The sequence below is a fragment of the Zootoca vivipara genome, chromosome 1, assembly GCF_963506605.1.
Source record: "Zootoca vivipara chromosome 1, rZooViv1.1, whole genome shotgun sequence".
In the NCBI taxonomy this organism is placed as follows: domain Eukaryota; kingdom Metazoa; phylum Chordata; class Lepidosauria; order Squamata; family Lacertidae; genus Zootoca; species Zootoca vivipara.
In genome coordinates, this window is record NC_083276.1 from 9,157,679 (window position 1) to 9,181,785 (window position 24,107).

Consider the following 24,107-nt stretch of genomic DNA (forward strand, 5'->3'; position numbering starts at 1 on the left):
CAGAAGGTCGGTGGTTCGAATCCCCGTGACGGGGTGAGCTCCCATTGCTCTGTCCCAGCTCCTGCCAACCTAGCAGTTCGAAAGCACATCAAAGTGCAAGTAGATAAATAGGCTACAGAGGGAAGGTAAAAGATGTTTCCATGTGCTGCTCTGGTTTGCCAGAAGCGGCTTAGTCATGCTGGCCACATGACCCAGAAGCTGTACACTGGCTCCCTCGGCCAGTAAAGCGAGATGAGCGCCGCAACCCCAAAGTCATCCACGACTGGACCTAACTGGACCCTTTAACCCTTATAACTTCCATCACCTCTAGCCATGGCTGGTGGGTGCTGGGGTCTGCAAGAGGGGTGTATCGGCAGGGCTCAGGAAACCCCCCAATGTTTGCAGAATTCCAAAAAAGTGGGGTATGATGACCTGCAATTATTAGAGAAGTCCAGAAACAGCTTATGAGAAGAGAGCATGCCCTATGAGTGTGGAATGTTGACATGGTTGTCAAAGGGGGCAGGAGGGAGAGAGAGTGGAATTAATAGTATTCCAGAAAAGGACAAGGTTGGGTGATTGGCTAGGTCCCCAAATGGGAGTAATCCCTACTCTGCACCATTTTTTTTGGAAGGTCCCACCTGAATTACCAACTTACAAGGGTTGCCAGCAAAAAGCTAAAATGATTTCTTAAAGACTCGTTGCTGGAGGGAGGGGAAGGGTGAGAGGGTAGAGGAATGCCGTCCCCTCTTCACTGTACATTTCAAACACATTTAAAATACATGGCTTCCCCCTCAAGGAATCCTGGGAACTGTAGTTTGTCCATTGCAGAGCTACAATTCCCAGCGGCAATGGCACTTCCCAGAATTCTTTGGGGGAAGTCATATGCTTTAAATAAGCATGGTAAGTAGGTGGGGCCATGAATTGTGTGTGTCTCAATGTGTGTGTTTATGTGACAGACCCAGAGACGGAGAGAGGGAGGCAGAGTACGTGTCAGGCCCCCCCCCCATGAATTTGTCTAATCTTCCTTTAAATCCACCTCAGCCGGTGGCCATCATTGCTTTCTGCAGCAGAGAGTTCCACAGTTTAGCCACACGCTTTGTGAAGAAGTAGCTTCTTTAATCTGTCCTGAATCTTCCAAAATTCAGCTTCACGAGTTCCAGTTTTATGAGAGAGGGAGAAAAACTTTTCTCTATCCACTCTCCCCATGCATGATTTTATAAACTTCTATCATGCCACCTCTAATCTTTTCTCTAAACTAAAAAGCCCCCAATGCTGAAACTTTTCTTTATAGGGGTGTCACTATCTCGTTGCTCGTTTCAGTTGCCTTTTCTGAAAAGGGTTCCCTACCTTTGCTATATATGGATAAGTCTGGTAAATATGGGGAAAAAATGTTGAAGCTGCTCACATAATCAATGGCACTTTGACAAGGCCAATATTGTGTCTTTATGCTGTTGGTTCATAAAAGATATTGGCACAGAATTCAGGGCTATAGAACAATACAGTGCATCTATTCCTTTTAAAAAAAAACATGTCTGGGGAAAGAAGACGGCAGGACCAGAGTTATTTTAAGATACTATCTTTATTAAGGCAATTTGAAGAGTTTGGGATCAATAGCCTCCAGTTATTGCTATAGCAAAATCCCCTTATACAACCAGTTTTCTATCGTGACGTTTTTTCAGAGTGGTAACAAAGCATTTTTTTTTTATGTTGGAAGAAATACCGGTGGGATAACTCATATTCTTACACACAGCACCCTTTCAATGATGCTTTCGGTTTTATGGGAAGGATCAGAACAGCTCTCTTAGATAATAAATGCTCTTTATAAGTAGAGCTGCCATGTTTAATTGATTCATCATTTGTTTTTAAAAAATACATTGCAGGCCTATGCATGTCAGTCCCGCTGAGTTCAATGCTCCTTACTCCCAGGTAGGATGGACATATCTGTCAATTTTGGTTTCTCTCAGGCTGCATTCATGGAAGCATAGACTTGAAGGGTTGGAAGGGACCCCTAAGGGCCATCTAGTCCAACCCCCTGCAATGCAAGAATCTCAACTAAATAATCCCTGACAGATGGCCTGCCAACCAGTGTTTAAAAACCTCCAGTGAGGGAGAATCCAAGACAGTCTATTCCACTGTCGATCAGCTCTTACTGTCAGAAAGTTTTTTTCTGACATTTCTTGGAATTCAGGGTTGAAAAAGTCAAAACCAGGACACCCCAAAAGCTTCTTTAGACAAACCCCAAAATTGTTGAGCTTCACTTGTCTAAGATCCATGACAAACTGCTGCCCCGGACTTCCTTCCACCCGGACTTCACTTCCACCTTTGAAATCCCAGGAATGTCTGGGAAAGTCCAGACATATGGCGGCCTATGTAAATTGAATCAATTGGTTTGGGGCCTACCCTCTGCATCTACCCTCTGCATCAGAGATCTACAACCTCTCCTAGACAATGACAGTTCTCTTTCTCACGAGAGGTGGTGGACTCTCCTTCCTTGGAGGATTTTAAACAGAGGCTGGATGGCCATCTGCCATTGATGCTTTAGCTGAGATTCCTGCATTGCAAGGGGTTGGACTAGATGGCCCTTGGTGTCCCTTCTAACTCTACAATTCTTTGATTCTATGACATTGGTGCAGGGAGTCTCCTGAATGATGGCATCAATATTTTAGTTCTGTTTATTTTATTTTCACCAAAACTTACCCTTTCCATGAATAATGAAAGCTCCTTCATATTTATATACTCTTCCACTATTGTGAGATTGTGACATTCTCCTTATGTATTATACACAAATCTCACAGACCCAGGGTGTGTGGGTGGCGGAAATCGTTCCATCTTTTTTTTTTCTATATGAAATATGGCTTTCCAGCTAAGAATTGTACTTCTTTTCAGTGATGTTTCACTCTAGTGCCGTCCTATCTTCCCCCTTCCCTCCGATTCTTACATTTCCCAGTACCATTGTAATTTATGTATCTTTGTGGTTCGTAATTCCAAAATAGACTCAGCTGGAAAGCCTCTATGTGTGTGGCAACGAGACAGAAGATGAATTATGCATACGCCAGAGTGCAACATCTGACAAAATAAAGCTGCATGTCTCAGATATAAGTTTAACATGGGCCAGTTTATCTAACAAAAGCTGTCACATGCTAGACCAGAGCATTAGTCCACCTTGTCCATTAGCATCTCCACAACAGGGGAAGAAAATATTTCTTCGATCTTAGAATAGAACTGAGTTTCCCGATTCCCTAAATCCTCTTGATAATGTTTAACCTTTTGAAATCTGTCTTGGAAATGGGCTGGACAAGGAAGGCGAAAGCAATGCATCTGTCTTCTCTTTGCAAGCCGAAGAATTTCTAGATACATTTCTAACAGCACTTTTAGGAACGGAGAGACAGCAAACATCACTAAGAATGTCAGGGAATTCTAATGGAAATGCTAAAGGAAGTAGAAATCGCTAGATTTCACATGCTCATCATGTGGTCAGAAACGGGAAAGAACCAGGCAAATACGACCGACATTAATTAACGTTGCTGTTTTTAAGTACACAATGTTAAATTGAAGTTACATTCTGCAACTTAGATTGAATAAAGGACAGTGATGGGAAAATTGGGGTTTGGCTTTTGCTGCTGTTATGTACTGAGCTGAATCCTAGAACAATAGGATTCAGAATCAGCGGGAGCTACCCAATCCAACTCCAGGTGGAAGTGAATCCGCAACCTGATTGGTCTGCTGGAGCAGCCAGTCAGGCGGCTGGCAGAAGTGAATCTGCTACCTGATTGGCCTGTAGGAGCAGCCAATCAGGCTGCAGGCAGAAGTCAATCCATAATATAATTGGCCCACAGGTGTAGCCCTGAAGTAGCCAATCACGCAAGGCCCATTGTGTAAATAATGTATATAAGCAGATGGTTTGGGGAAAAGAGCCATTCGTCTTCTCTTCTCCTCCTTGATGACTATGAGCTGAATAAAGAGCATGAAATTCACTCTTGACTCCGAGTATATTTCAGCTGCCCAACTCCCCATGGGACTCTGAGTCCCCCAAGTCCATGATTAGTCAGAGAAGAACTGTGTCCGGTTCTGGAGGAGACTCTTGAGAGTCCCATGGACTGCAAGAAGATCAAACCTATCCATTCTGAAGGAAATCAGGCCTGAGTGCTCACTGGAAGGACAGATCGTGAAGCTGAGGCTCCAATACTTTGGCCACCTCATGAGAAGAGAAGACTCCCTGGAAAAGACCCTGATGTTGGGAAAGATTGAGGGCACTAGGAGAAGGGGACGACAGAGGACGAGATGGTTGGATAGTGTTCTCGAAGCTACGAACATGAGGTTGACCAAACTGCGGGAGGCAGTGGAAGACAGCAGTGCCTGGCGTGCTCTGGTCCATGGGATCACGAAGAGTCGGACACGACTAAACGACTAAACAACAACAACACACTTCTTGCACTGCCCTCTGACACCCACGCCTTTCATGGAAGCAGTTGGGGGTTCCCTTGCAGACAACCCTACCCATCACGTGGCCATTGGGGGTGGGGCTAGCACTGTGATGTGCTTTCCTGGGTGTGGCAAGAAGCACAGCCCCATTATGGCTCGAACTCATGAGTCCCTTATGCACGAGTAATACAAGAAGTGGGCTAGAGTCAACACACTCTTCTCTCCCACCCCCCACCCCCGATCTCTTTGACACTTTTGCAAACATATTCCTTTCTAAATTACCTTTGGTGGATTCATCTTCGATGGGTTGCTTGAATAAAGTGATATCTTTAAAAGTGCAAAGGAATAAAACCACTTTGTCATGCTCGTTTCTTATCGGTGCAATTTGCATGTAGAACCAAACAGGTGTTCCTGTAATTAAAAAATATATAAAATAAGAGGATATAAAATAAACACGCATGGAGCACAATCATAACATAGAGGCAGGCTCGCAATCATGATTACCGCTTATCCTAGGTGGCACTTAAACTAATCAAATTCTCATTGAATGGAGTGGGAGAATTAAACACCGAAATGCAAACCTAACATTGCTTAACCTTATAACAGACTCATTCTGTGTGTGGATTCAAGGAGCATCCGTGGCCCAATGTAGTTTTATTTTTTTATTTATTAAGGGATAGCTGAGATTGCTGCATTGCAGGGGGTTAGACTAGATGACCCTTGGTGTACCTTCCAACTCTGCATTTCTAGGATTCGGGGTCAGGAGAAAAGGCTGTGGGTTTTACACAGCAGCGTTAGCTAGCATGGTGATAGTGTTAGTGGGTGCCTAAGTATCTTGACTTCAGAGACCAGAAGAACAATGTATAGTACATTGCAGTGTTTAGCTTTGTCTTGTGTCTGTATAAAAGGATGTCGTATAGAGGAGGGTGAACTTCCTGACAGTAAGAGCTGTTCGACTGTGGAATTTGCTGCCAAGAAGTGTGGTGGAGTCTCCTTCTTTGGATGTCTTTAAGCGGAGGCTTGACAGCCATTGTAAAGAATGCTTTGATGGTGTTTCCTGCTTGGCAGGGGGTTGGACTGGATGGCCCTTGTGGTCTCTTCCAACTCTATGATTCTATGATTCTATGAAATTCCCCGGTGCCAAAAAAAGGTTATTTATGTACGCTACTACCTAGCCCGTGTTTTGTTAGCCCAAAAATGGAAAATGAGTGAGGTCCCAACCAAAAAGAATGGGAACTTAAACTGATGGAATATGTGCAGCTTGCAGACTTAACATATAGAATGAGAACAAGAAGAACATACATTTAAACAAGATTGGGAAACGTTTATTGAATATATGGGAAATAATTGTGTACAGCTGAAAATGCTGGCAGCATTAAGTTAAATTCAACAGCGTAAATAAGTTTTGATGGAATACTGAATGGTATAGTTTTTGTAAAATATGCAGGGATTTATGATATGTAAAATGAACCATGGAAAGAGAAGAAGGGAAGTCACTGATATCTTAAGGATGTAAAACAAGTATTTTAAATTGTAAAACAGAAAATTTTATAACAAATTATATACAAAAAAAGAGACTTGTTTGGGCTCCATATAATCTGCTGAAGCGTCACACAAGCAGAGGTGTGGTCAGCTACCAACTGACTTCTATGAGTCACCAACAGGAAGGGGTGGAGCAAAGCCAGTGAGGGTGTGGCCTGGAAGGCAGGGGCATGGCCTGTGAAGGGTGTCCCCAGGGCCAGACAGAGGGGTTAGAGGGCCGCATGTGCCTGTTCCTATCAGATCTTGGGGTTTCATGTTCAGAAACTGCAGAGCCACCCTGTTCCTTTCGAGAAATCCAGCCTGCAGGAAGACCCTGTGGCTCATCTCTGTTTGTTTTTTAAGGTCAGGATCTTGCTATGCAACCAGCTGGAAAGAAAGGAATGACAGGGCTTGAGACTGTGACCAGCACAGCTGTCCCCCCCGGGGGGATTTGGCTTAACATGTACAGGAGCACTCAGGTGGGCAGCACAGACAAAAGGGCAGGCAGGCGGAAACGCAACGCAGAAGAGGTCATCACGGGGGCCAGAGGAAGGCACCTCAAGGATTTCCCCAGGTGCCTGGAGTGACAATCTAAATGGTAAAGGGACACAGCTGCCATACTCTCCAACATTTATCTGATGAAAATAGGGACGTCCTATTCCATTATGGTCTGAAGCTCAACATCAAAAAAACCAAGATCGTGGCCACTGGTCCCATCACCTCCTGGCAAATAGAAGGGGAAGAAATGGAGGCAATGAGAGATTTTACTTTCTTGGGCTCCTTGATCACTGCAGATGGTGACAGCAGCCACGAAATTAAAAGACGCCTGCTTCTTGGGAGAAAAGCAATGACAAACCTAGACAGCATCTTAAAAAGCAGAGACATCACCTTGCCGACAAAGGTCCGTATGGTTAAAGCTATGGTTTTCCCAGTCATGATGTATGGAAGTGAGAGCTGGACCATAAAGAAGGCTGATCACGGAAGAACTGATGCTTTTGAATTATGGTGCTGGAGGAGACTCTTGAGAGTCCCATGGACTGCAAGAAGATCAAGCCTATCCATTCTGAAGGAAATCAGCCCTGAGTGCTCACTGGAAGGACAGATCTTGAAGCTGAGGCTCCAACACTTTGGCCACCTCATGAGAAGAGAAGACTCCCTGGGAAAGACCCTGATCTTGGGAAAGATGGAGGGCACAAGGAGAAGGGGACGACAGAGGATGAGATGGCTGGACAGTGTTCCTGAAGCCACCAACATGAGTCTGACCAAACTGCGGGAGGCAGTGGAAGACAAGAGTGCCTGGCGTGCTCTGGTCCATGGGATCACGAAGAGTCGGACACGACTAAACATCAACAAAGTTTGTTATTAGTATGAGCTTTCGTGTAGATACACTGAAACAGAAGTCTCCAGACCCTTATATATAGTGAGAGGGTGGGGAGGGATATTATTCAGAAGGGTGGTGGGAATGGGTGATTGGCTGATAGGTGTGGTAAACCTGTTGACGACTGTTAACAACTGCAATTGGTCTTACAGGAAAAAGCAAGGGGTAAGATGGCTAAAAATAGCTTTATCATATATAATGAGATAAGAATCCAGTGTCTCTATTCAGACCAGGTCTCTCCATGGTTTTAAGTTTGGTAATAAGTTGCAATTCAGCAACATCTCTTTCCAGTCTATTTCTGAAATTCTTTTGTAATAAGACAGCTACTTTGAGATCTTGTATAGAATGTCCTGGGAGACTGAAGTGTTCTCCTATTGGTTTCTGCGTCTTGTGATTCCCGATGTCAGATTTATGTCCATTTATCCTTTGACTAGGACCTGGGAGACTGGAGTTCAAATCCCCACCCAGTCATGGATCTTGGGCCAGTCTCTGCCTCTCAGCCTAACCTACCTCACAGGGCTGTTGTGGGGATTAAATAAGGAGGGGAAAGAACCATTCATATAACTTTGAACTCCTTGGAGAAAAAGGTGGGATACATTTTTTAAAAAACAAATAAATGATTTCACATTTATACGTACTGTTTTTCTTGTACAAGAGAACTTCAAAGCAGTTCGATTCGTAGTTGTCAAACGTCTGTCTGACTTTGTCAATGGTTTTCTTGTCTGTGAGCTCACCGTACATAAAACTGGAGAAAGGAAAGGTGGAGAGAGAGAGAGAGAGAGAGAGAGAGAGAGAGAGAGAGAGAGAGAGAGAGAGAGAGAGAGAGAGAGAGAGAGAATACACATTTTCATGGGTTTCACAAACAAACAAGCATAACAGCACCCTTACAGGCATATTTATGGTCCAGACTGCAGTGTAATTGCAACCTACTATGTATGCTTAACTATGATATACACCTTGTTTTGCTCAACGTTTATGGCTGCAAAATTGTTATGAAGCCCTCTAAAGCAAATAATTGTGGCGGGGTCTGTTGCCGGGGGAAAGGATTTATATGGCTGCCTTATAGCGTTCAATTTAAGTGACGCTCTGGGTACACTTTCCAGAGTGTGATGCTTTCAAAAAAAGAGAGAGAGAAAGCTGACAATACATAAAAGATTTATTTTCTGAAATAATGTGCACAGTTTTCAACTTGGGAAAACGGAGAGTGTCTTGCTGAGCACCAGGAAAGCTGAAACCCTCTTCCAAATGCCACATTTTAGGGGAAAGAGCTCAAGAATGATTTCTGACTCTTGTTATTATCCCATTATCTTGGGATGGCTCTCATTTGGCTGCTTCCATGGGGTTTTTTTTAGAACAGGTTTGGGGAACCTTTGGTCCTGCAGATGTTGATGAACTACAACTCCCATCAGCTCCTCCCCCCCACACACTGGACTGACAGCAAGGGGGGTAAATTCTGCAGGGTGCTGTTCAGCGATTGCAGATCCTACAGGGTGCTCTTCTGCAAACACCTTCTCTGCAAAGGGAGCAGTTTGCAAAGCAGAAGTGGCACACTCTCTCTCGGTCAGGAGTGGAGAGGAAGGAGACACAACATCTCCCTCCCCCACCACCCTAGGAAATTGAAATAATAATAATTAAACATTTGCCCCACCCGCAAACTAATTTGGAATCAGATCCAATGTGGGGCAGGTGGAGTCTGAGCTGGGTCAGGGTTGTTGAAATAATAATAATAATAATAATAATAATAATAATAATAATAATAATAATAATAATACATCACCCATCTGGCTGGGTTTCCCCAGCCACTCTGGGCAGCTTCCAACAGAATATTAAAATACAATACAGTGGTACCTCGGTTTAAGTACACAATTGGTTCTGGAAGTCTGTACTCAAGCTGAAGCGTACTTAACCTAAAGCGAACTTTCCCATTGAAAGTAATGGAAAGTGGATTAATCTGCGGGTCCACGGAGTACTTAAACTGAAAATACTCAAACCGAAGCGTACTTAAACCGAGGTATGACTGTAGTCTATTAAACATTAAAAGCTTCCCTAAACAGGGCTCCCTTCAGATGTCTTCTAAAAGTCTGGTAGATGTTTTTCTCTTTGACATCTGATGGGAGGGCGTTCCACAGGGCGGGTGCCACTACCGAGAAGGCCCTCTGCCTGGTTCCCTATAACTTGGCGTCTCACAGCGAGGGAACCGCCAGAAGGCCCTCGGCGCTGGACCTCAGTGTCCGGGCAGAACGATGGGGGTGGAGACGCTCCTTCGGGTATACTGGACCGAGGCCGTTTAGGGCTTTAAAGGTGAGCACCAACACTTTGAATTGTACTCGGAAACATACTGGGAGCCAATGTAGGTCTTTCAAGACCGGTGTTATGTGGTCTCGGCAGCCGCTCCCCGTCACCAGTCTAGCTGCTGCATTCTGGATTAGTAGTTGTTTCAGAGTCACCTTCAAAGGTAGCCCCACATAAAGCTCATTGCAGTAGTCCAAGCGAGAGATAACTAGAGCATGCACCACTCTGGCGAGAGAATCCATCTGTCTCGAGAGACAACAGAGTGCGCCTCCTGGGGTAATGTTAAACCACCTGAGAATCACAGCACCTGCTGTGGCTGCAGAGAATGATAACTCGCAACTGCTGACTTCGACACTTTTGTTGCATTGATAACACAACCCTGAGCAGTGTGTAAAGAGGTCCTGGGATGGGACTGCCCAGATGAGAAGACCCTCCCTTCCCAACCTGCAGCTCCAGATCGGGGCGATGGGAGAGATGATGTGGACTGTACACAGCCACATTTTTCCGCCCTCGGAATGCCCTGGGTTGATAGCAAGATTTCGAAACCACGCAGATCAAATATTTAATAGAGAGTGGAATATTTACAGAGAATGCTTTAAAGGACATTGTGATAATCTAAATTGTTTGGCAGGCCTGGACTAATTTCTGCATGAAAATAAGAGAACTTTACAAAATTAACACAACCGAATAACCTAGGGGAGCTAAAGTGAAGTGCGCAGTCGTAATGTAAATTAGGAATCACAATGCGGGGATTGGGAGTCATGTTGGAATTCATGACATGTGAATTCCATCTTTTCTTTTTGTAGGAATGAGTGTTGATCTTGAGTTGCCTTTAGTTGATGGTTGTGTATTGTATTGTATTGCATTGCATTGCATTGCATTTTAAAAAAAACAACAACAAGTAAAGCAGTAAAAAAAAACCAGAATGCACTGGAAGAACATCACATCTGGAGCATTCTGGGAGAGAAAATAGCATCTGGCAAATTCCACTCTCCACCAGGAAAGGATAACCCCACTCAGCTCAAAATGGGATGAATGTGGAACTGATAGAGACAAATGAGAACACTGAAAAGTGGGAAGGCTCAGTTTATTTCCATTAAGAGTCAGTTCCACGTGACTTAATTCGTAAGCCTATCCCACCCCATTTCTACATTAATATGTTTGCTTTTTATATAAATATTTGTATTTAAACATCGCAAAATAGTTAGCCACAAAATATACCGTATTTTTCCGTGTAGAAGACTAGGTTTTTAAAGCAAAAAATTAGGTTTAAAATTGGAGCTCATCTTAGTGCTGAGGGGTGTTTTCTTAATTTGGAGTCCCCCCCCCCAAAAAAATAGGGGGCGTCTTATACATGATGCATCTTATACACGGGAAAATACAGTAAGACATATTTACATCTGTGCTTAACCTCTATTTGCAATTTGCTTTTATGTTCAAGATAATATTTTGGTAGTTTTCTGTTAATTGTTGATTTAAATGTAGATCTCAATGGCATTTTTTGTCTTTGATTTTAATTTTTAATGTTTTCTTTTCATATTTTCTAATGTTCTGTTAGGTTGTAAACAACCAAGCTTTTATTTTTTAAAAAAAGAAGAAGTGAAGTGGTATAGAAATTATAATAATGATAATGATAGTTAATTAAATTGATGATGATGATGATTTCTCTTAATGGACAAATTTTTATCCTAAGATATGTATTTTTAATTCATTTTGGTACTTTTTAAAAAAAGATGACTCTGCATTGCAAAATTCAGAGAAGTGCAAATAAAAATAAAAATCTGAAGAGTAGTTATATTCCGCTCTCTGTTGTAGGCTGGGAGGTATGAATTAGGCTCGTGTGGTTAAAAAAATGTGGTCTGGACAGCTTTTTCCTCCATTTTTACTGAAAAGCAGCCTAGCCATTCCCACCCGGTTTTCCCCCTCGGCGAATTTGTTTCAGAATGAATGGAAATTGAATGAGGCTCACAGGGGGTTCCTTTTCCATTTGTTGCAAAATGAATGCGCACCTAATGGGGTGGCAAAGAGGAGGAGGTGGCAGCTTTCGGGCATCCGCCTTTTATGACACAACAAACAGGAAACTCAAAAGCACAGTGGGATCTAAACCCCCCCCCCCCGACCCAAGAAAATCAATTCAATTCGACTTACCTGCAAGTACTACTTTTCTGCATGACGTCGGCTCGGTGGTAACCAGAGAGTTTACAAAATCCGTCATTACTATAAACTACAGGCCAGTCCACAATTTGTGCATTGCCCAGTAAGAAACTTGATTCTAAAATGAAAGAAAGAAAAGGGGGGGGGAGGGAGAGGAGTAAGTACTCCCCCAAACTATCCAAGCTACTGTTTACAGGTAGGTAGCCGTGTTGGTCTGGATCGAAGTAAAATAAAAAAATTCATTCAGTAGCACCTTAAAGACCAACTAAGTTTTTATTTTGGTATGAGCTTTCGTGTGCATGCACACTTCTTCAGATACACTAGAAACAGAAGTGTCAGACCCTATATATATATATATATATATATATATATATATATATATATATATATATATATACAGAGGGTGGTGGGGGTGGGTGGGAATGGGAAATGGGCTGATGGGAGTGGTAAACCTGGAGATGGCTGTTAATGGCTGCTGATGGCTGCAATTAGTCCTGGGCTGAGGTGCTAAAGAGAGCTTGATCAAGAGAGCTTACTATGCATGATCAAGCTCTCTTTAGCACCTCAGCCCAGGACTAATTGCAGCCATCAGCAGCCATTAACAGCCATCTCCAGGTTTACCACTCCCATCAGCCCACCACCCATTCCCACCCACCCCCACCACCCTCTGTATATATATAGGGTCTGACACTTCTGTTTCTAGTGTATCTGAAGAAGTGTGCATGCACACGAAAGCTCATACCAAAATAAAAACTTAGTTGGTCTTTAAGGTGCTACTGAAGGAATTTTTTTATCAAGCTACTGTTGTTAGTACTCAACAAGTAGGATCATCAAAACATAGCAGGGTACCTAAGGACAATTGATCAATCAATTCAATTTTATTTACATCCCACCCTTCCTCCTGAAGGAGCCCAGAGCAGGCTCATCAATAATAAAACATTCTAATTTTTAAATTTAAATCATTCTAGAAACAGTGGTCTCAGGGTTTCCAGGGTCTTTCAGTCATCAAACATCTGGGAAAGGAGGGAGATTTTTATATTTCTCCTCAAGTTGCTCCAGAAGAATGTTGTGGTCAATGGTCTCAAAAGCCAGGGAGAACCAACAAGCCCACACTCTCCCAACTCTCTGTTTTAACTAGAATAATTCTATTTTCCCAATTAATTTTTATTAAGGATTTTCTTGGTTTACAAAGGTAGTACAATGTCTCATATTTTTCCCATGTATCGTTTTTACACATTAATCTTGATAGTTGAGACATTAGGAAGAAAGGGGGGAGAGGTGGGTGGGCTGGGGAGGTGGGTCCCATGAATCCCCTAGAAGCAATCAAAAAACAACGGGAGGATGACATAGGATATGAAATAAATCCCACCCAATGGACCAGCATGTGGTCTAAACCCCCCTTCAAATCCATATCAATGAAAAGAAGAGAACTCTCCCTGAAACTAACCTACAGATGGTACCTAACACCAAGAAAACTAGCACTAACACGCCCAGGAACCTCATCAAAATGCTGGAGAGGGTGCACCTCCACAGGCACATACCTCCACATGTGGTGGGAGTGCCCCAAAATCCAATCATTCTGGACAATAACCATACGAGAAATCTGTAAGATAACTAAGCAAGTACCGAATGTACAGGTGAAACTCGGAAAATCAGAATATCGTCAAAAAGTGCATTTATTTCAGTAATACAGATTAAAAGGTGAAACCAATATATGAGATAGATGCATGACATGCAAAGCAAGATATGTCAAGCCTTTATTTGTTGTAATTGTAATTATTTGTCGTTAGGCGGGCCAATTATAAATGGAATGTAATTAATGAAATGTAATAGTGATGTTTATTTTTGTATGATTGTAACTATTTGCTTTATTACTGTGGAATTTCCAAAAGAAAGCATTTGTGAAAATTAAAAGAAAAATAATGAATAATAAGTTGCATTCCTGAAATAAATGCACTTTTTGACGATACTCTAATTTTCCGAGTTTCACCTATATATATATCCTGAACAGAGAAAAGTAGTTCATTAGGGGATAGGCAGACCAGAGCACATCTCCTTTGACATCTAGTTTTCTATGTACAGTCACAAGAGAGAAAATCAGAGGGAACAGAGGAATGAAAAGGTCAGGTTTGTGGCTCGTTCTTCCCTTTGAACATGACTAAGGCTCTCTGGATTTCCTCCCATAGCCTGTCTTTCATCAGTGACTAAGCGGAAAGCCCTAGTCAAGCCAATCTCTATTGTGAGCAGACTCGTATTACTATGAGGGTGACGGTGATGATTAAAAGTATCACCCACCCTAAGGTCCCAGAGCTGGCTCTGACATTGAAACATAACAATGAAAGGCAATACGAAAAACATAGCAATGAAAGGCAAAACTAAAAACATAGCAAGGAATAAGGAAGAAGAAAATCTAAAATGTGAGACTAAATCAATGTCAAGTGTTGTAAGGATCTTAAGGAAATTTATGTTAAAACATTGTAAATATTCTAACTTGGCATATTTATAAATAAGAAATAAAAATTGTATATGGAAAATGAAAATCACAACGCCAAAAAGAAAGTGAAAACTATAAGAAACAGAAGAAGAAGGAAGGGAAGTCCTTGTTGTTGAGTTCTTTTTTTTTACTTCCTTTCTCAAGTTTGTTTTAGGATTGTGATAAACTTTGTACATTATTTTTTCTCTCCATTTTTTCCCCTTCAAAACCATGAAAATTTATTTGATATGATATATATTATAAGAAAATAACTGGAAATGACAACAATATGAATTGGACCTCGTAATAATGTTTATTTTACAAAATCAATAAAGATTATGTTGCAAAAGAAAGAAAGAAAGAAAGGCAATACTAAAAACATAGCAAGGAAAACGTTTCTTTGCTAGCTTGCGAAAGTCTCTTTTGCATTCAGGAGCCTCTATCTGCCTCAACCATGTCCGGAGAAGCAGCACTTAGCTGGCTCCAGATTGTGGATTTTGGCTCCAATGCAGTTCCTTCCACACACACCCTCCAGAGAAGAACTCAAGGCCGGCTTCTTCAGCTGCCATTTCTGTGCAGCATCCAGGCTGTCAAAATATTGTCAGCCGTTCACTGCCAGCAACTGAGAACTGGAAACTGACTGAAATTCCTGCCTGTCAAAATAACTTTTCCTGAGATCCTCTTGGAAGCTCTCAGCTTGAAAGTGAAATAGAAACAGCACAACCACTTCTGCGCCATCTATTAAATCTGCCTGTTTCAAGTGGAAACACTGCTTTTTGTGGGGTAGGTTTCAGTATGTTTTATGGAATTACCACATGCCCAACATTGGCTAGCCATGAAGTAAACATTAGGAAGAACTTCCTGACAGTAAGAGCTGTTCGGCAGTGGAATTTGCTGCCAAGAAGTGTGGTGGAGTCTCCTTCTTTGGAGGTCTTGAAGCAGAGGCTTGACAGGCATATGTCAAGAATGCTTTGATGGTGTTTCCTGCTTGGCAGGGGGTTGGACTGGATGGCCCTTGTGGTCTCTTCCAACTCTATGATTCTATGATTCTAGAGAGAAGGTCAATGAGTTGTTCTTCAAGTGTGCAATTGCCTCCAAAAATCTACGATTCGCTGGCAATATTGCCCAACGATTCTACTTCACGAGCTTTTTTCTCAATCCTGCCGGCTGCTGGATGCAATGTCAGACAGGGTGACCCCTGGTGCCTGGCACTGGCATTGCAGGCTATCGTTTCGTAAGCAGGAATTTTGTCACGACATCCCTTGGCTCAGGAGGCAGCCTGTTTTCACAACTGTAAAACACGATTCTAAGTGGGTCAGGTGGATCTGCAAGCCTGCAAGTATGGATTGCAGAGAGAGTGGCAGAGAGGGCATTTAAAGGGTGTTTAGAGGGTGCTCCACACTTTAGGCAATTTAACCCCTGTGCAGGAAGTGGGGAGGGGGGCCGCCTGTACTTTTCTTCCTAAGAATGAACAGCACCTACTCACTCAAATGAAGGAAAGGAGATGAGTAGGGTGAGAGCTTCATCTGCTTGCTGACCCCAGAGACCTGGCCATAAAAGGCCAAGCCTGCTCCTATCTGCATATCTCCACCCCTTCATTTGCATAGTCCCATCCTGGTCATACTTGAGTGTGATGGAATCTTAAGGACTGACTTTGAGGTTACTTCCAAGTTTGGTGGGAAGGGGGTTGGTGGGAAGTGCCCCCCCCCCGGCATACCAGGTAGTGACAATGAGCCTTCTGGGACATGGAATTTAAGTTCCCATTGCCCCAAAGTGTGATTGCTGTTGTTATTTACACCCCATCTTTCCTCCTGACAGTGCCTCGAGGCACCTTACAGATAAAAATAAGAATAGCTAAAGACAAAAGGGGGGAAATCATTTTAAAAAACCAATGAAAACAATAACAGGATTAAAAACTCTATAGCAGGCATGTCCAACAGGTAGATCGCGATATACTGGTAGATCGCTGGGTGTTCCTGGGAGATCCTGGGAGATCTCTGGCCACTTAGCGATCTCCTCCCCCCCCCCAAAAAAAATACTTCGGCTCAACAACTTTGGCTTGGCTTCCTAAAAAAAAAAAAGCTCCACAACTTTGCCTTCCTAAAAAAAAAAACTCAACAAGTTTGGTCCATCCAATGATAGATGACAATGGGTAGATCACTGCCAGCTTTTTTATACTGTTTGTAGATCACAGTCTATTGGGAGTTGGATGTCCCTGCTCTATAGAAAATCCATTTGAAGTATACAGGTAATTGCCATAAGAACAGCATGGCACCATCCCTTTCATTAAAAGCAGTCAGTTCCCAAAAGTCCTGGCGGAAAGAGAGCAAGGAGGGAGACAGTCTAGCTTCTCCAGGGAGGGAGTTCCAAAGTCTGGGAGCAGCCACCCAGAAGGTCCCCACCAAGCCTGCCTGCGGGGGTGGCAGGACTGAGAGAAGGGCCTCCCCTGAAAATCTGAGAACCTAGATATGAGGTTAAAGGGTCTTTCGGATAGCTTGGAGCTAAGGCATGTAGGTCAGTGGCATTATGGGAAACATAATGCTGGTAGAGTCAAAGGCCATCTAGTCCAGCCTCATGTTATCACAGTGGCCAACCAAGCACCTACCGGAACCTCACACGAAGGTCCTAGACTCAGCTATTTTTTCAAAGAGGGGTTTCAGGCAAGCATTAGTTGTGGGCCCATCTAGGGTGTCTGGGTGCTGTCCAGGGATTCTGTGTGCTAGCTCCAGGTGTGTTCTTTCTGAAAAGAGAGCGCCTGTTTATCTCAGGCTCCAGCAAATGTCATCTGTTGTTCTTGATGGTCATTACTGATCTGAGGAACTACAGTACAGTAGAGATGAAGAGCAGGGTTGGAGGGAATTGTTTCTATTACCAATAGCATTTTCCCATTTATAAGGAAGCTAGCTATTAGTGGGGTTCCCATTCAGCTCCCACTTTGCCTTAATTTTTGGTCTAATAAGCAAAAGAGAGAGAGAGTTTTGATGGGCAAATAAAGACAAGTACATAATCCAAAAAAGTTGTTTCACTTGCAAAGGCAGCAGAGGAATCATGACAGTGTTCCATGGCTAGTCATGCTGCAAATTGTTTTAAGGCTGTTTAGTTGCATAATTATTCATTTGTCTGTCTTACTGTATACGTGTTTTGAAACTTCTTTCTCATTTATCTTCTTGCTTTGTCTACCTGGTTTTTGTAATTCTTTACATTGTTATGATCATCGTTCTTTACCTTGCTATGAAACAATCAACTCTGAACTGAACAGGGCTGCTCAGAATAAAATTTGCAGTTGTAAACAGTGGTCAAGATACGACGTGAGATCCATTATTCAAAAGAGGATCATGATCATAAAATAAAAAAATTCCTTCAGTAGCACCTTAAAGACCAACTAAGTTTTTATTTTGGTATGAGCTTTCGTGTGCATGCACACTTCATCAGCTCATACCAAAATAAAAACTTAGTTGGTCTTTAAGGTGCTACTGAAGGAATTTTTTTATTTTGTTTCGACTCAGACCAACACGGCTAACTACCTGTAACTATGATCATAAAAGAGTACTAAATAAAAGGCCCAGAAAGATTTTAAAAGACTGAGTCATGGAGTAGCGTAAAGATTAAGGCTAAAATCCTGAGCCCAAGATCCAGGCACTCTTGGAGGAAACTGATTTTCTAGATCCATTTCAATGGGAGTTTAGGCCTGGTTTGGGCACAGAAATGGCTTTGGTCGTCCTGTATGGTGACCTCTGTCAGGAGGGAGACAGGGGAAATGTGTCCCTGTTAATTCTCCTTGACCTCTCTGTGACTTTTGATACCATCAACCGTGATATCCTTCCGGAGTTAGGGGTGGGTGGCACCGCTTTGCGATGGTTCCAGCCCTACTTAGATGTCTGTTTCCAGAGGGTGATGCTTGGGGAGTTAGCTGATGGCAGCTTACTGATTCCTGCCTTAACCCCAGACTCAGACAGCCAATAGCAGCTAAAGACCCTGAGAGAAGCTCAGCCAATGGCAGCCAGGCGTCCAGTAAAGCTCAGCCAACCAAGCTTAGAGACCCCGAGAGCTCGGTCAGTGACACCTTCAAAACGCTCAGAGGACCTCGGCCAATGGCATCTAACAATGAGAGCCTACGTCAGCTCAGAAGTAAGTGCTGTTGAATTCAACAGGGCTTACTCTCAGGCAAGCAAGGTGAGCATTGCAGCCTTGGAAGAGACCATTCTCCCTGCCAGTGGCTGGTGAGCTACCAGCTTCCGCTGCCCGAGAAGCGGGGATGCCGTACTCTTACCAAACGGTGTCAGGCAAGGTGATAGCAGCATCACCAGGGTTTCTGGTTCAGCGAAATGCAGGCAGAGGTGTAGGAAGGGGGTGCAGTGTGGGTGGGCCGACCCGGGTGTCATCGCTGAGGGGGGGGGGCATTTGGCATGCCACACGCCCCGCAACTCCCAAGCCTACCCCGAGCCATCGGGGGAAGGGAGGGAGCTGCGCCGCTTTGCCAGTGGCCTTCCCCCCTTACCCCTTCGTTTTGACAGCTCAGGGGAAGCTTGGCAGTCGTGGGCGAGTGGCGCACCGTTGCCCAGCACTCCTGGGCTGCTGGAGGAGGCAGGCAGGGAGAGGACGGGAAGGAGGCAGGCAGGGAGAGGACGGGAAGGAGGCAGGCGAGCAAACAAGTGAAGAAGGGAGAGGAGAGAAGCAAAAGCTCCCTCAACTCAGGACTCAAACCCTGGAACACACAGGGGGAGAGGTGGGGTATGAGAGCAAAGATGGGGGGGAGTTTTACGTGCTTATGCTCACAATGTCAAGTAAATAAACCAGAAAATAACACTTGCAACTGTAAGTATCTTCTTTTTCCTTCTTTTTATAATTTCAATTTGAGGCGGGGTTGACAAAAATAAATAAATTCTGCACCGGGTACCACATGACCTTGCTACGCCTCTGAATGCGGGTGCCTATTGGATGGGCAGCAGTCCGGAAGGGACCAGCAGTGTAACAATCTGCACCTGTTCCAGGCACTGCCATCCACTCTGCGAGATGAGTGCCGCAACCCCAGAGTCGGTCACGACTGGGGTTTAGCCTGGAGAAGAGAAGGTTAAGGGGTGATATGGTAGCCATGTTCAAATATATGAAAGGATGTCATATGGAGGAGGGAGAAAGGTTGTTTTCTGCTGCTCCAGAGAAGCGGACACGGAGCAATGGATTCAAACTTCAAGAAAGAAGATTCCACCTAAACATTAGGAAGAACTTCCTGACAGTAAGAGCTGTTCGGCAGTGGAATTTGCTGCCAAGGAGTGTGGTGGAGTCTCCTTCTTTGGAGGTCTTTAAGCGGAGGCTTGACAGGCATATGTCAAGAATGCTTTGATGGTGTTTCCTGCTTGGCAGGGGGTTGGACTGGATGGCCCTTGTGGTCTCTTCCAACTCTATGATTCTATGATTCTATCATTCTAATAGTCAGGGGCCCCTTTACCTTTACCTTTATCCACTCTGCAGCTGCATCCTTGCATGTTGCTGACTTAGCTGCCAGGGTGCTTCTCCTAACTGCTCCCGATTCCGCTCCAGAAAGGCTGCTGGCCCTCCCTCCCTTGTTCAGTGGTACTCAATGGTGGGAGCTGATATTTAGCCAGTGGGAACACGCCCCCCCCCAATGAACTTCTACTATTGCCCTTCACCTTGCCCTTCTGGGACACCTGGATGCATCAACCCATCCCAACCCAGAGATTTCATCACTGCCACCCAAGCATGCATTGCAATAGAGATTACACCATTGCATAACACTGGTGGGATTTATTCCGTTTTAAAAGTGTTCTAAGATTCAAAACATTGGTTGCCCAGACAGAATAGGGGTGTTGATATATTAGGCTTGACGAGTGTGCAGTCTGTGTGCGCAATCAGCTGAGCTGTACTAATCGGCAAATTAGTACACACACACACACACACACACCACACACACACACACACAGAGAGAGAGAGAGAGAGAGAGAGAGAGAGAGAGAGAGAGAGAGAGAGAGAGAGAGAGAGAGAGATGGACTCTACCTTTGTTCAGGATAATGTGGAAGAAACCTAATGTAATAAAAAGGACCCTGGGCTGTATTATTATTTTTTAATTCCAAAATTACCTACCTAGGTAACCTAAATTCTACACTGAGAATTTACCAATAGCGCAACCTTAATACAGAATACAAATATTTGCTTCTCAACACAATTTGTCCTGTTTCTGCTCATTTTGGACAAAGTGCTTTGCACAGCACCGAGCAGGATGAAAGTGGAAAGCGGAGCAGAAACGACTGAGGTCCCCTTACGTGTTTAATTACTAAATTTGTATGCCGACCTTCATCCGTGGATCACAGGGCAGTTCCCAACATACAAATGCAAGATAAAAACCACAACATATACAACAAAAGCAAAAACCAATAGCCCGCCTACTACAAACACATTTAAAAGGGGATATGGGATGTTGTCCATCCCATAAGGACATAAGAAGAGCCTGCTGGATCAGGCCAGTGGCTCATCTCGTCTAATATCATCTTCTCAAGTGGCCAACTAGATGCCCCAATGGGAAACCTACACAAAACCCTTTCTCCTCTCCTATGTTTCCCAGCAATTGGCTTTCAACTGCAGAGGAAGAGCATAGCCAATGTGGCTAATCAAAAGTGGAAACAGGAATTGCAATTACCAGTGTCCCCTTATTCCTCCCATGTCTGGAATGGAAATCAATCAGGTAAATACAATTGGAATTCGCTGTTGCTGTTACTTTTGGCCCACAACCGATATGTAATGGAAAAACATTCTCTTCATTGGCATTTGAGCTTCCTTTTGCACTGAAATGTATGGGATGGAATAATGTAAGGGCAGTGTGATTTGCATAATTAATTATGTATACTCATACATAGGGGGAAATGCTCAGCATCATTGAGAAGAACTATGGGGCTTTGTGGGACGCGGGTGGCGCTGTGGGTTAAACCACAGAGCCTAGGGCTTGCTGATCAGAAGGTCGGCGGTTCGAATCCCTGTGACGCGGTGAGCTGCCGTTGCTCGGTCCCTGCTCCTGCCAACCTAGCAGTTCGAAAGCACCTCAAAGTGCAAGTAGATAAATAGGTACTGCTACAGTGGGAAGGTAAACAACGTTTCCGTGCGCTGCTCTGGTTTGCCAGAAGCAGCTTTGTCATGCTGGCCCCATGACCTGGAAGCTGTACGCCGGCTCCCTCGGCCAATAATGCGAGATGAGCGCCGCAACCCCAGAGTCGGTCACGACTGGACCTAATGGTCAGGGGTCCCTTTACCTTTATGGGGCTTTGTAGGAAATGAGGGTATTTTCACGCCAGCTCTTTTTCATAATTTTTGTGTGTTTTCCCCTTTCGTTTGCATTTCTTCCTCTCAAATTGGCACAAGACTTTTTATTCCACCACCACAGTCCACCCAAAGGTAACCCTGAATGTCTAGTATTGCAGCCACATGCCCTTGCTGTCATCTAATGAATTCGGCCTAGTACCTTGTGTGCCAAAGGTCTGGGATCATAATGAAGTAGTGGCTTCAAGGTTCTGTGAAAGCGAACAAATTAAATGAAGAAACCAAGGAGTGGGGAAGCAGAATGAACACACAGGTGCATTGGTGCAAATTCCCCGTTTGCAGCCATGAAGAAAAAGGGGGGTGAGGAAATGGCCAGAATGAAAGAGGGAGTGCAATTATCCTGGGAGGCTTTGCTAACTACAGGTTTACCGGGGGGGCGGGGGTGTCTTCTTCTTTGCACCATTTCCAGCACCTATAATAAAAACAGGGGGGGGGACAAAAACACCCCAATTCTCTGGTGCATCCTGAAAAGTGGCCCCATCTGACTATCATCCCGAAAACTACGTCAGAATTACAGCCGTTCACATTTTCCAATTGATCTGTCCTTTCTCTTTGCCCTGTTCCGTAATGCAGCAATGAGGAGAGACTTGGAATAAGTAAGGGGAAAGTAGGTCAGGCACAGACTGCATGACAAGGTAAACTCAGATTTCATTACAACTGTCCTTCCCCACTGACTGTTCTTATGGGGCTCCCTACCACAAAGGCAACACTCTTTTAACTCTCTGCTTATGGGGCTCCCCTACCATAAGAGCTCCAATCTATTTGATTTCCACGCATTGTCTTTCATCCCGCTCCCTGCGTCCCTTTATGCTCCCGGCCTCCGCACTGAAAGATATTCTCGGCCAAAGCAACTTTCTGCCTGTTTCCACAGTGGTGTCAGTCAAAACGGAATGACTGGCTGTTTCCCTCCGCAGTTAGAATGTTTGTGAACCTTCCGCTGACCTCAGAGCGAGTAAACCAATAGCTACAGGGGTATCTCTGTTGGCAGAGCAGCTCAACTCTGCAGCTCTTGGGGAGGGGGGTTGATGGTGCCCCTCCATCCAGCCTTGCTGGCTTTGGCCAATGCAGAGAACCCCTTCCTCTCTGCTGAAGACACTGGCAGGAAGAGACTGAACCTAGCAAAGGTCAGAGGTAGAACACTAAGAGAGAGTGCATTCTGCTTCTAAATGGTGGTCAGGTTGTTTGACATGAGTCAGCAGTGTGATGCAGCAGCTAAAAAAGCCAATGCAATTCTGGGCTGCATCAATAGGAGTATAGCATCTAGATCAAGGGAAGTAATAGTACCACTGTATTCTGCTCTGGTCAGACCTCACCTGGAGTACTGTGTCCAGTTCTGGGCACCACAGTTCAAGAAGGATACTGACAAGCTAGAACGTGTCCAGAAGAGGGCAACCAAAATGGTCAAAGGCCTGGAAATGATGCCTTATGAGGAACGGCTTAGGGAGCTGGGTATGTTTAGCCTGGAGAAGAGAAGGTTAAGGGGTGATATGATAGCCATGTTCAAATATATAAAAGGATGTCATATGGAGGAGGGAGAAAGATTGTTTTCTGCTGCTCCAGAGAAGCGGACACAGAGCAATGGATTCAAACTTCAAGAAAGAAGATTCCACCTAAACATTAGGAAGAACTTCCTGACAGTAAGAGCTGTTCGGCAGTGGAATTTGCTACGAAGGAGTGTGGTGGAGTCTCCTTCTTTGGAGGTCTTTAAGCAGAGGCTTGACAGGCATATGTCAAGAATGCTTTGATGGTGTTTCCTGCTTGGCATGGGGTTGGACTGGATGGCCCTTGTGGTCTCTTCCAACTCTATGATTCTATGATTCTATGAAATCCAGCATCGCCTGAGCTCTGCGAGTGCGGCTTTCTCCCGATTGAAGTGCAGAGTGTTTGAGGACCGGGACATTCGCAGGGAAACCTAAATGCTTGTTTACAAAGCTATTTTCCTACCAACCTTACTACAGTATATGCTTGTGAAAGATGGACCACTTATAAACGCCATCTCCAACTCCTCAAAAGATTCCATCAACGGTGTCTCCGAAAATTTTACACATCACTTGGGAAGACAGGCGAACTAATACCAGTGTACTGGAAGAAGCAAAGATCACCAGTGTTGAAGCAATGATTCTTCAACATCAACTTCGTTGCACTGGTCATGTTGTGCGGATGCCTGATGATCGTCTTCCAAAGCAACTACTCTATTCCAAACTTAAAAATGGAAAGCGTAATGCTGGTGGTCAACAAAAGAAGTTTAAAGACTGTCTCAAGGCAAATCTTACAAGATGTAGTATAAACACTGACAACTGGGAAACACTGGCCTGCAAGCACTCCGGTTGGAGAACAGCCTTTACCAAAGGTGTCATGGGCTTTGAAGACACTCAAACTTAGGACACAAGGGGAAATGTGCTAAGAGGAAGGCATGTTTGGCAAACCCTCACTGTGATCAACTTCTGCCCGGAAACCTAGGTCCCCACTGTGGAAAGATGTGTGGATCCAGAATTGGCCTCCACAGTCATGTATGGACACACTGCTAAAAACGTGTTCATGGAAGACAATCTTACTCAGCTA

The 24,107-nt window shown here is 44.1% G+C and overlaps 1 protein-coding gene across 1 annotated transcript in view; it reads right to left on the reverse strand.

Moving 5' to 3' along the window:
* KCNH5 (potassium voltage-gated channel subfamily H member 5) overlaps positions 1-24,107 on the reverse strand; it is a 178,340-nt gene that overhangs the window by 148,180 nt on the left and 6,053 nt on the right. Inside the window, exons 2-4 of the mRNA XM_035116477.2 lie at positions 11,741-11,864; positions 7,939-8,045; positions 4,684-4,812 (exon numbers count right to left, since the gene is read on the reverse strand). Of these exons, the coding sequence (XP_034972368.2) occupies positions 4,684-4,812; positions 7,939-8,045; positions 11,741-11,864 (360 nt within the window). The remainder of the gene's footprint in view (positions 1-4,683; positions 4,813-7,938; positions 8,046-11,740; positions 11,865-24,107) is intronic.